At 39.1% G+C, this 13,207-nt stretch overlaps 1 protein-coding gene and 2 pseudogenes across 1 annotated transcript; all 3 read right to left on the minus strand.

Moving 5' to 3' along the window:
- Positions 1-1,764: 1,764 nt before the first annotated feature.
- LOC122088114 lies at positions 1,765-3,310 on the minus strand (annotated as a pseudogene).
- A 2,087-nt stretch (positions 3,311-5,397) lies between these two features.
- On the minus strand, positions 5,398-7,477 carry LOC122089558 (annotated as a pseudogene).
- Positions 7,478-9,396: 1,919 nt separating this feature from the next.
- On the minus strand, positions 9,397-11,124 carry LOC122088508 (hydroquinone glucosyltransferase-like). Its single transcript, XM_042657794.1, has one exon. It carries the CDS (start codon positions 10,908-10,910, stop codon positions 9,510-9,512), a length of 1,401 nt encoding a protein of 466 aa, XP_042513728.1. The 5' UTR covers positions 10,911-11,124; the 3' UTR covers positions 9,397-9,509.
- Between the last annotated feature and the right edge of the window lie 2,083 nt (positions 11,125-13,207).

The following is a 13,207-nucleotide window of genomic DNA, read 5'->3' on the forward strand; positions in this document are numbered from 1 at the left end:
GTCTTTAGTTTTCCCATTGTTTCATAACTCTCGACAGGGGAATCAGGATGGAAAGAGCTGGGGAAGGATGAAGCATGTGGGGCTTACTCAAATGGCCAAAAAAACGAAGGCATGTGTTTCCAAGCACGAGGGCGGGGAAATGATGCCTCCACTCTTGGAAATAAATTTTTTTTACCCCTAATGATGTTTATGTACACTTCCATTGGCCTCGACACTGGTGCAAAGTCCTATGTAACAAGGGAATGTTCTTCCTTCACTCTGGCAAGATATTGCTGCTTTGCTGCATAGCATACGCTAACACCTCCCTCTAGAACAATTATACGAAGTATTTTTTAAAAGACAACATGGCCACTATGCCAACATACCAATGGGTGTATACTTAAAAGGATCAACAATGGTGAGATTTTCACTTTTAATGATAATAGATACAAATAAAAATAAAAAAATTTGGTAGAATGGATCACACATTTTCATTGCAAATGCATAAGTAATTTTATAATGTTTTTCCTCTCTAACAAAAGATTTTATCTTGGACACCATATTAAAATTTTTCACGCAATAATAGTAAAACTTGAATGAATACACTAAAAGTGGCTAATGAGAAGGAAAAAAATCAATAGAATTCTTTCCAATATTACATCCGCTTGTTTTGTTTCCTTCTCTATCAAGCTTGACAATTTTTTCCTACCTGAATAGGTGATTTTGGCAAACTTACTATTGGATAGATTTAAGCAGCCTGGAAAAGCTTATCTCGTTCACAACATTACTAAGCTTGTCAATGTAAAATCATAAATTGGTCACCAAAATCAAATAGAATGATATAAATTGAAATTAGTATGCCAATTATTATTTGGTTCAGTATTTTTTTTTATTATTATTATTATAAGAAAAGAAAACTTCATTAAGTAGAGAGAAAGTGATTTACATCATTGTATGATCTGAAGTTGTAAAGCTGAGATCGTTTTGCTATTATCATATGTGCGATTGTACGCAATCCTAGAACCACTTCGCTATTGGGTCTATAACAAAAAGTAATGCTAGATAGAAACTTATGCACATCCAAAACCAGGGGAATTACATTTCAAGGCCATTAGGTGGTATTATAATTTGAAATTAATTCTCCAAGATCTTCCGAATCACTCCAAATCTCCCCGATTCTCCATCCATCGTCTCTCGCCAACTTCATACTAATAAAAAGTCCCCGAGTACATGCTTCAATGGTATTACCTGTCATCTCCGTCTTGATTTTATATATAGTAAAAGGAAACAATTATTTATTCCATTTTGATTTGACCAATAAAACATCGATTTTAAACCATTTAGAATCATTTAAAATTTATAAAAATAAAACCAGTAAAATAGAATAAAATCGATTTCAATTGAATATTCAGTTAAACCAATTATGCTGAATAATTGAACAGATTACAAACCACATGGCAAAAAATCATCAATAAATAAAATCAAACAGGTAATAAACTGTATAATCGGAACTGATTAACCAAAACCAAATTTTTATTTGATACACTTGAAACTAGATTTTGGCTTCAATTACGACATGAATCAAATTGAATCAAACCATTTAATCCAAAATCAATACATGGACCTCTTTTGTTTTTTCAACTGATGTTGAAGATCATGTTTTGTTCATTTTCTAGACTTTTCCAACTTTTTAAAATCTGATTGCCAATGTAATTGGAAGGATATGTAACATGAATGATGAACACTAATCCAATATTGCTTTTCGTTTCAACTACCATAACCATAACCATAACCATACCATAACCAGACGATTTAGGGGTGTCATTGAGTCAACTAGGGGTTCACCTCTTCCTCCATTAAACAAGAGGAAATTATTTAACCAGGGGACTCTGTATGTGTCCCAAGCATCATCTAATATTAGGTTATTGTGGCACAATTATGGGTTCTCCAAACTAAGTAAATTCAAATTTTTTATACGGCTGGTTGAGTCTTCCATCTATGTGTCACCTCCAAGAGTGACTGTGTTGAAGAACCGTCTTCACTCAAAGCATTGGCTGCAGCATCCTTGAGTTCCCTCATCCTTTTCCTCTTTCTCTTCCCTTCTTCTCCTTCCATTAGACACTTCACCACTGTTGCAATCTCATCTCGCCCCACTATTCCATCTTCCCTCTCTTTAGGCAACAAGGCCACCTTCATGTCCTCCACTAGCATCACTGCATTCATCCTTTGCTCTGCATAGAGAGGCCAAACAATCAAGGGCACACCATGTACAATGCTCTCCAAGGTTGAGTTCCATCCACAGTGGGTCAAGAACCCTCCTGTTGAGGTATGGTTTAGCACTTGGATCTGAGGAGCCCATGATGGCAATACAAAGCCCATCCCATTTGCTCTTTCCAAGAACCCCTCAGGCAAAAAGGCAAAAGGGTCCTCAATGCTTTGAGCATTAAAGTAGTTGGCAGCTGCCTTCCGAGTTGGGCTTCTAACAACCCATAAAAATCTTTGCTCACTCAACTCCAATCCAAAAGCCAATTCAGTTAATTGCTCTGGTGAAAGAGACCCACCACTTCAAGCAATCGGGCACATCAACCCCATCTCTTGAACCACTTTGCACAAGTGGTCCAACCGGGTAGACCGGTGGCACGCTGATGAGATCTTTACCTTCCTTCATTGCAATTATAGCAGTTGGTTCCAAGTCCATAAAGCTATTAAACATGATACCTTCAGCCAATCCATAGCGTTTGCAATGGTGTAGAAACCATGTGTAGTCCTCATTCTTCCTATCTTGAAATGACTGAAATAAATCTCTCCCATGAAGTGCAATGCAACCAGTCAATTTTATTGGCTCTTGTAAGTCTCTATACTCACAAGAGTACATCTCATCAAGTTTGGGCAAATGAAGCCTCCACAACAACACCATCGCCGCCGTTGGGTCGAAGATGTAAGGTGAAACCATGAATTCCTTGGCCACATCAAATGCATCGGTCCCAAATTGATCAACAATCAAGGCAGTAAGACGAGTGGTGGTGCTTAAAACCTTTAGCACCTCGCGGAGAGAAGGGAGGGACCGAGCAACTGTGCAACAGATGCGTGTCAAGGGCCTTGTGTCATAGATGTCATCAAGGTTTGCCGGAGGGAGAAGCACTGAATTGATGCTTTTGGGGAGGTTATCTAGGATTTCTTGTACCGATTTTGGAAGGATACTATTTGTTGTTGGGATGATGATTGTAATAGAGAGGTGGTGGTGTTGGATGAGTCTCTTTGCAAGCTCTGCTAGTGGGATGAGGTGACCCATCCCTGGAGAAGGTAGAATGGCGATGTGGGCTGTTTCCATTGAAACTCTCTTAATAGAGTAGAGGCTTCAATCTTAATGAATCAATATGTTTGTAAAGATAGATTGGCCATGGAGAGGGATCTATATGCTAATTTTATATATTGGCGTCATATACTGAAATGTCTAGTACAACAAGGGGGACACCATCATGGTATACTATTAATAATAAGAGAAAAGAGAAGTTACGCAAGAGGATGTATATATTATGGACGTATCTTTATTTTCCCTATTTTTTATTACTTTTTTTTGACAAGGACTCAGGAAGGGGAAAACTAAGGAAGGATATATTTGTGTTGAAGTAGGGTTTTCTCTTCTTAAATTTTCAAGACTAAATATGATGTGAGCACTAACGTAATCTTAATTTCAAATTGGGAGAGGGGACATAAATCAAACCAAACTTCTATTTTGTCCCACCCTTGGGCCTTGTCCTCTGATTCTTGTGTGTATCCTGCAACACCATAAAAGAACTACTGATTTATCACTCATATGCAGTCCCTGATATTCAAGCAAAAATATCCTCTCCAGGGATGCGACAGCCCAGAGAGTCATCCCACAGCTGGGTGACCTGAGGACGCACATGTCATGTGTTGGGCAAATGTTGGGATGTGTGTCAAAATCCTCCTAGCCATGAGATGGCTCCCTAGACTCTCTGAAGAAGATCCGAACACAATATTCAATTAATATTACTCGAGTTTAATGGGAAGAAACCCAAAAAATATGCTGGCGCAAGAATTCCTAGCTAGCTCAACGTCTCCCATATTCTCTATCCTAGTCTCTTTCTCACCTTCTTTATGTAAATTCTCCCAACCTCTATCCCTTATTTAGTGGGATTTAATTAGTTGTAATCTTTGAATATAAATCCTCATATGATATCAATAAACATATCAAGTTTTCACACAAAATCATCAAGGATTTTACACGGTATCAGAGTGGATTTCTTTTTGGTTCCTTCTAGTTTTGTCCTCAGTCACGTTTAGGATCTCTTTCCTCATATACTTGGCCGGAACACCTCCTCTTATTAGATCGGTCTTTTAAGATGAAAATTTACAATGTGGAATTAATAGCTGAAACCCAATCTCTATCCCTTATTTAGTAGGATTTAATTAGTTGTTATCTTTGTATATAAACCCAAATGAAGTATGAAGTAATAGCAAAGACAGCTAGAATCCTTTTACATTTAGGCTTCCGTAGAGAAAAATTAGAAATAAGATCATTCAATAAAAAAACATCAAAGGAATTCAGCTCGAATGCCATATGACCCTACAGCATATATGTGCTTAGTCAAGGACCAAGAAAGATAAAAATGCCAGACTCGACATCATCTTTACATAACACACAAATTGGCCAAACACATCCTTCACCTTGCGGGTCGAGGTTGAGGGTTCAATTCAATATGTCCCACTATTGCTCAAATGGTCCCATCACAACTGCAATAGTTAGGCATGTGGGGGTGTTGAGCTTGGGACGATGGGAAGAGATCGGATCAAGTTCAAGTACAAGAACAATCTCAAACTTCTTTGGTCCATAAATTTAGAATTTACTTTCTTTAGCTCTCTTCGTTTAATATATTCTAAATTCACAGATCAAGAATGTCCATGATTATTCTCATAAGTGACGTGTCCCTTTTTATTATTAAAAAAACAAAAAAAATTAAGTCTAAAATGTATGATCTTTGGTCTACAAACACCCTCCCAAGAAACAAACGGGCACTTATGCCTCCAAATGAAACACTTCATCAAAAAACTGAAAACAGAGTAGATAGATCCAAAACAGGGATGATGAAATGGAAAAGATCCAATACAGGGATGATGATATGCAGTGGATCGTGCTAGCGTCATGTTACTAGAATAAATCCAAGATAGGGATGATGAAATGCAGTGGATCATCCAAACGTCATGTTACTGTAATAGATCCAAAACAGGGATGATGAAATGGAACAGATCAGACCATGTGAAATTTGAGAACTAGCTAGACCCATTCGATTGTTTTTTCGTTATTAGATGAAAAATAATTTAATCCATAAAACAAGAGAAAAAGATTCATGCATCCAGGGGATTCTATATCCCCAAGGCATCATCTAATTAAGGTTAAGTTTGAGTCTTCCATTTATGTGTCACCTCCAAGAGTGACTCTGATGAAGAACCATCCTTGAGTTCCCTCATCCTTTTCCTTTCTCTTCCCTTCTTCTCCTTTCATTAGACACTTCACCACCGCGGCAATCTCATCTCGCCCCACTATTCCATCTTCCCCCTCTTTAGGCAACAAGGGCACCTTCATGTCCTCCACTAGCATTACTGCATTCATCCTTTGATTTGCATAGAGAGGCCAAGTAATCAAGGGCACACCATGTACAATGCTCTCCAAGGTTGAGTTCCATCCACAGTGGGTCAAGAACCCTCCTGTTGAGGCATGGCTTAGCACTTCGATCTAAGGAGCCCATGATGGCAATACAAAGCCCATCCCTTTTGTTCTTTCCAAGAAACCCTCAGGCAAAAAGGCAAAAGGGTCCTCAATGCTTTGAGCATTAAAGTGCTTCTAACAACCCACAAAAATCTTTGCTTACTTAGCTTCAATCCAAAAGCCAATTCAGTTAATTGCTCTGGTGAAAGAGACACACCACTTCCAAATGATACAAACAAAACAGACTCATGTGATTGATTATCCAACCACTTTAAGCAATCGAGCACATCAACCCCATCTCTTGAACCACTTTGCACGAGTGGTCCAACCGGGTACGAGCAGGTGAGATTGGGGATCGTATAGAGAGAGATAGACAGTCTCTTGTATGATTGTATGAAGAGAAAGCTCAAAAAGGAGCAAACGTTGACCTGTCCAACGTAGATTGTAGATCATCTAGAACCTTATAAAATTGAGTTTGAAAAGAGAATTCATGTTTTGTTCATTGTGTAGGCTTTTTGAACTTATTTAAATCCTAATTCCTTTTTTGATTGGGATACCAACTCAACCTAACTTAATCCAATCTTAATTGTACAATGTATAATTATACATTATATTTATCTATGATAAAAAAAATCTTGTTGTAATCAAGGTTGGTAGATAAAATAATTTTTTATTACTTGTTTAGATAACATGCTTTTTTTCTTTGGCTATTATATTCTAATGAATTGCGGGGACTTTACTCACACACATTAGAGGAAAAAAGGGGGGGAAAAAGACATGATAGGAATTGATCCTTAGATCATCCACACTCCTGAAGGACACTTCCTTCAATAAGGATAAAGTCACGTTATTTCAAATAATTCACATGAAAGAAAGACACTTATCTTTATTTCATTTTTCTATCAAGCCGTCTGCAATTTTATCAAGAACTTGAAACATATTTATACTATTTTTCTTCCATTTTTTTGATGGAGCTGATCTCTCTCTCTCTCTCTCTCAACCTTCTTAACCTTCTCTTTCATATTACTGGAGATCTTTGAGTTTGTCACTAATGGCTTTGGTTTGTGATGACCATGTCTTGAAGAAATCAATGAGGGATCCTATTACGGTTACATACCAATTATATGGGGGGGCTGATTCAGTGCAATTAGGTGCAATTTTCCCCCCTAATCTGACGACATATGTTCCTGTTGACCTAGGTAGCCAAGATTAAAGAGGAGAAAGTCGAAGGCAAACTGGGTCTGAATCTGCCATAAAACCCAACCCTATTCCATCCTCTTTAAATCACAAAACGAAGTTGCAAAGGGAAGCATCATCTAATGTTAAGTTTTTGTGGCACGGTCATGGTATCTCCAAACTAAGACAAACTCTATTATACGGCTGCTTGAGTCTTCCACCTATGTGTGTCCAAGAATGACGTCATGGCTTCCCCCATAAAGCCAACCCTATTTCTATGGAATCTCTGCACGCATCATCTAGTATCAGAGCTCAGACACAGCATCCATCGGTGGAATTTCTACAATTTCTATTTAAAGGAACGAGGTCATGACTTCCTCAATTAAACCAAGGGAAGACTACTAACATACTAAAGCAACTTCGGGGGATCAAAATGCAGTGAAGATTCAATTTTCAGCGAGTGGTCTTGAGGGATGATGTGTGCAGGGATTCCATAGAGATAAAATAGGAAAATTAAGACGAGAGAGATTTAGATAAAAGAAATAAAAATAATATAATAAAAGATAGGGTTGGCTTTACGAACGAAGCCATGACGTCCCGATCTATTGGGAGGTACTTGATGTCTCCTCAAGATAAAGTCAAAAGATAATTTTTATCATTTCATTCGTTGTCCTACTTTTTTTGTCTTTCCTTTTAAATAGGATAAGATAACGGTTTCAAAGAGTTTCAACCTCTTAGTCCACTAACACCACTTCTTTAATAACTACTACTATAACTGATAACTCCTACATAATTGAAAATTCCTAAACAAATAAATTCTATCTCAAAAGTAACTATTCTTACTTATTTTGTACACATAACATTTCTCTTTGGTGTGGTAAGCTTTTGAGGTTCTTCATTCTCTCTTTTGCCTTTCATTTGCAATGCCAACCCTCCCCATGTAATTGTAAGAGTTTTGAGGCCTTGAATTCCACCTACTGCATTCAATTGATCTCCATCTGTATTCATTGTCTCCACATTTAAGCTTATGCTGAGCTTCTGGAGCTTCTCAAGTTTAGTTAACTCACTGAGCTTGTAAGCATCTTGCCTTTTCAAATTGCTGATCACAAATCCATTTAAGAACTGAAGCTCTGTAAGGGAATCAGGCCTTTGGGCATCTTGCCAAGTGTGTGAGCGGCATAATTCATTCACTTTATTGATTGATTCTGGAAGATTTGTAATTCTTGACACCCCTTGCAAACCAAGATATCTCAGATTTTTGAGAAGCGCCAAGTGATATAATAAGTCTGGATTGGCTACTTCAATGTGATGCTTTGGCAAACTAATCCACCTTCCTAATTGCAAGATCTCTAGGGGTGTCAATTCCAAGCCCGCACCGATAGGTCCGATCGAGCTTGATATGTTTATGGTTTGACCTTGATCGGCCCGATTAATAAACGTGTCAGGCGTAAGCCCAACCCATTTATAAATAAGTAGTACACGATGCAAGGGGTAAGCCCGATGGGCCTTCTGACCGACCAATCCCGTTTATAAGCCCGACTCAGACCGACACGCTTAGCCCGACCTTTTATATAGGTATTTTTATTTTTTTGGGATAGAATAGGTATACATTGATATTTTTATCAATTATTGACAGTAATTGAGTATAATATCTTTTCAAAATTGTTGATAATTTAACAAAATAAATTAAAGTATCTTAAATCTAAGAAAATTAAAGACCGTTTAAGGCACGTTCAAGGATTTATTGGTACATTACCCCGTTTAAGGTCTCATTATAGCTCGATTAGCCCAATTAGGAAAAGCTCATTAAAGCCCAGAACCCAATCGAGACCGACTCATTTCTTAAATAGGTAGGTCATAGTCCAAGGACATAGGCCCGCCAGGCCCTACTAGGCCTGATTGAGACCGGCTCGGCCCGGCCGATTGAGACCCCTAAAGATCTCCATATTCTTGAGCTTCTTGAATTCTTCCTCCCCAAACGCACCCTTCACCTTGCGGGCCGGGTTAAGGGTTCAATTCAGCATGTCCCTCTATTGCTCAAATGGTTTCATTTCAATTGCAATAGCTGGTCGTGAGGGGTGTTGAGCCTGGGACGATGTTCACTATCACGGAGCCCTTTTTTATTATTAAAAAAAAAAGGAAGAAAAAAATGAAGTCAAAAACCACATCCACCTATAATCTTTGGTCTACAAATACCCTCCCAATAAACTAATGGGCACTTAAGCCTCCAAATGAAACACTTCATCAAAATGCTGAAAACAGAGTAGATAGATCCAAAACAGGGATGATGAAATGGAAAAGATCCAAAAAAGGGATAATGAAATGGAACATGTCATACTTTAATAGATCCAATACGGGGATGATGATATGCAGTGGATCGTGCTAGTGTCATGTTACTAGGATAAATCCAAGATAGGGATGATGAAATGCAGTGGATCATCCAAACATCATGTTACTGGAACAGATCCAAAACAGGGATGATGAACTGGAACAGATCACACCATGTGAAATTTGAGAATTATTTTTTCTTTATTAGATGAAAAATAATTTAATCCAAAAAACAAGAGAAAAAGAATCATACATTCAAGGGATTCTATATCCCCAAGGCATCATCTAATTAAGGTTAAGTTTGAGTCTTCCATTTATGTGTCAACTCCATAAGTGACTGTGTTGAAGAACCATCTTCACTCAAAGCCTTGGCTGCAGCATCCTTGAGTTCCCTCATCCTTTTCCTCTTTCTCTTTCCTTCTTCTCCTTCCATTAGACACTTCACCACCGCGGCAATCTCCTCTCGCCCCACTAATCCATCTTCCGTCGCTTTAGGCAACAAGGCCACCTTCATGTCCTCCACTAACATCACTGCATTCATCCTTTGCTCTGCATAGAGAGGCCAAGCAATCAAGGGCACACCATGTACAATGCTCTCCAAAGTTGAGTTCCATCCACAATGGGTCAAGAACCCACCTGTTGAAGCATGGCTAAGCACTTGGATTTGAGGAGCCCATGACGGCAACACAAGACCCTTCCCTTTTGTTCTTTCCAAGAACCCCTCAGGCAGAAAGGCAAAAGGGTCCTCAATGCTTTGAGCATTAAAGAAGTTGGCATTAGCTCCCTTCCGAGTTGGGCTTCTAACAACCCACAAAAATCTTTGCTCACTTAGCTCCAATCCAAAAGCCAATTCCGTAAATTGCTCTGGTGAAAGGGATCCGCCACTTCCAAATGAAACGAACAGAACAGACCCACGTGGTTGATCAGCCAACCACTTCAAGCAATCAGGCACATCAACCCCATCTTTTGAACCATTTAGCACGAGTGGTCCAACTGTATAGACTGGGGACCTGTTAAGATCTTTACCTTCCTTGATTGCATTCAGAGCACTTGGTTCCAAATCCATAAAGCTATTTAACATGAGACCTTCAGCCAATCCAAAGCGTTTGCAATGGTGTAGAAACCATGTGTAGTCCTCGTTCTTCCTATCTTGAATTGACATAAATAAATCTCTCCCATGAAGTGCAACACAACCAGGCAATTTTACTGCCTCTTGCAGGTCTCTATACTCACAAGAGTACATCTCATCAAGCTTGGGCAAATGAAGCCACCATGACAACACCATGGCCGCCATTGGGCAGAAGATATAAGCTGAAACCTTGAATTCCTTGGCAACATCAAATGCATCTGTGCCGAACTGATCAACAACCAAAGCAGTAAGACGAGTGGTGCTGCTTAACACCTTGAACACCTCACGGAGAGAAGGGAGGGACCGGGCATTCGTTTGACAGATGCGCGTCAAGGGCCTCGTGTCGTGGAGGTCACCGAGGTTTGCCGGAGGGAGAAGCACTGAATTGATGCTTTTGGGGAGGTTATCTAGGATTTCTTTTACGGATTTAGAAAGAGTCCCATCTGTTGGGATAATGATTGTAATAGAGAGGTTGTGATGTTCGATGAGTCGCTTCGCAAGCTCTGCTAATGGGATGAGGTGACCCATTCCTGGGGAAGGTAGAATGGCTATGTGGGCTGTTTCCATTGAAACTTTCTTGATCGAGTAGAGACTTCAATCTTGGATTTCAACAAGTTAATGAATCGATATGTTTGCAAAGATAGGTTGGCTATTGGGTTATGGCGAGAGATCTATCTGCTTAACTTCTTATATTGGCATCATGCACACCAAAGACCGCATATGTTGGAGAGCTACAATTGGGTTTTGTCTCTTAAAAATTCCAAGCCAAGGGCCCACACTCCACACCCATCACACATTATTCATTGTATGATGTCAGCGCTTACGTAATTTTGATTTTGATTTTGATTTTGATGGGCATAGAAGAGCGTATGAAGCTTGGATTGTGGCGGTAAGGGCCCGGCCTCATTGCAGAGGATTTATATTGATATGCAATTCCAGCCATTGCAGAGAATTTTTTTTGTCTTTTTCTGCGAGGGGAAAAGGAACCACTCCCTGAAGAGTACGAGCAGGTGAGATTATTTATAATCGAGTTTAAAAAGAGAATTCATGTTTTGTTCATTGTGTAGGCTTTTCGAACTTATTTTAAATCCGAATTCCTTTTATGATTGGGATATCTTATCAACTCAACCTAACCCAATCCAATATTAATTGACCCTAGTAGCCTATGTACGATGTATAATTATACATTATATTTATATGTAAATATGATAAAAAAATTCTTGTTGCAATCAAGATTGGTAGAGAAAATAATTTTTTATGAGAGAGGATCACTTGATCGTACGATTTAACATCCAACACTTATTACACCTTCTGTTATTATAAGGATAAAGATGGGTATATTTAGAAACAAAAAGAATATGGATTGGATATTGACTCGTATGAGCAATTGATCCATTGGTTATTATATTCTAACGAATTCCCCAAGAGGTCTTTACTCATGCACACTAGAGGGAAAGAAGGGGAGAAAAACATGTGATAGGAATCGATCCTCAGACGATCCACACTCCTGGAACACACTTCTTTCAATAAAGGTAAAATCATGTTATTTCATATAATTCGCATGAAAGAAAGACACTTACCTTTACCTCATTTCTTATCAAGTCATATGCAATTTTATCAAAAACTTGAAACATATTCATACTACTTTTCTTTCATTTTTTGATGCAGCTAAAGAATCTCTCTATCTCTGGCAAATCTTTCTCAATCTTCTTGACCTTCCCTTTTATATTACTGGAATTCTCTGAGTTGTCACAAATGGCTTTGGTTTCTGATGACCAATCCTCGGTGCAACCCACGCATGGAAGGGGAACCTGATCCTAGAGCAAAGTGAGAGCCGCTTAGAAAGTACCACCTATTTAGGAGAGGGCCGCTATGGACGTCGGGTTCAGAAACATGATGGTATGTTACGGTTTCATATTAGTCATATGGAGTGTTGATCCCACATCAAAACAGTTTTGGGTTGAAATGGATCCAGATCCTCCCCAAATCCCTCAAGGTGCAATTCCCCCCCCCCCATCTGGCAACACGTGTCCTTGCTGATGTGGACGATCAAGATTAAAAAGAAGAAAGCTGAGGGGAAATTGGGTATGGATTTGCCCTAAAACGCAACCCGATTTCATCCTCTCCAAATCAAAAATCGAAGTTGCAAAAGGAGGCATCGTCTAATGTTTAAGTTCTCAGTGCATAGTCATGGGATCTCCAAACTAAGTAAAGACAAACTTTGTTATACGGCTACTTGAGTCTTCCATCTTACGGGAAAGGCAATGGGGTAACCGAGAGATGTACCCGATTAACAATAATGCGGAACAAATACTTCCCCTCTTGGGTGAACCTAATAGGAAACAGTCAAGTAGGGTTTGATGAAGCAATTCATCAAACACATTTTGTACACTAATCAAGCTCTCAGGAAAATAGCCACAATGCACAAATCAGTGATCAAATTTATCAAATGCACAAACGCACATCAACACAATCGATTTAATGTGGAAAACCTCCAAATGACAATCACACCGTACCAAACGTAGCCCGATGTGTTGCGAAGCTGCTGTCAAAATTTCAGCCCAATCGGACCATGGATGACCTTCCGATCGAGCTCTTGAAGGTGACTGCCGACTGTTCTCAAACCCAGAATTTTCTGGTTTTCTCTTCTGTTTCTTCTCCTACGAATTGAGCTGATAAAAACGCTATTCACACTTCTTCTTCACTTAATCTTATAATAAGTACAAGGTCAAATGGGTCAATACACATTTGTACTCTTGTGACAAAAATGCCCTCCTTGGGTCTCAAACAAACATGGGCTTCACTTTTCAAAGGTGAACATACTTGGGCTATCTTCCACAAGGAGGGAAACCTAGCCCAACACC

This window comes from Macadamia integrifolia, chromosome 9 (genome assembly GCF_013358625.1).
Source record: "Macadamia integrifolia cultivar HAES 741 chromosome 9, SCU_Mint_v3, whole genome shotgun sequence".
NCBI lineage: Eukaryota > Viridiplantae > Streptophyta > Magnoliopsida > Proteales > Proteaceae > Macadamia > Macadamia integrifolia.

Bases quoted from the DNA above. Each gene is read 5' to 3' on its own strand.
- LOC122088508 (XM_042657794.1), bottom strand. From the start codon at position 10,910: ATGGAAACAGCCCACATAGCCATTCTACCTTCCCCAGGAATGGGTCAC.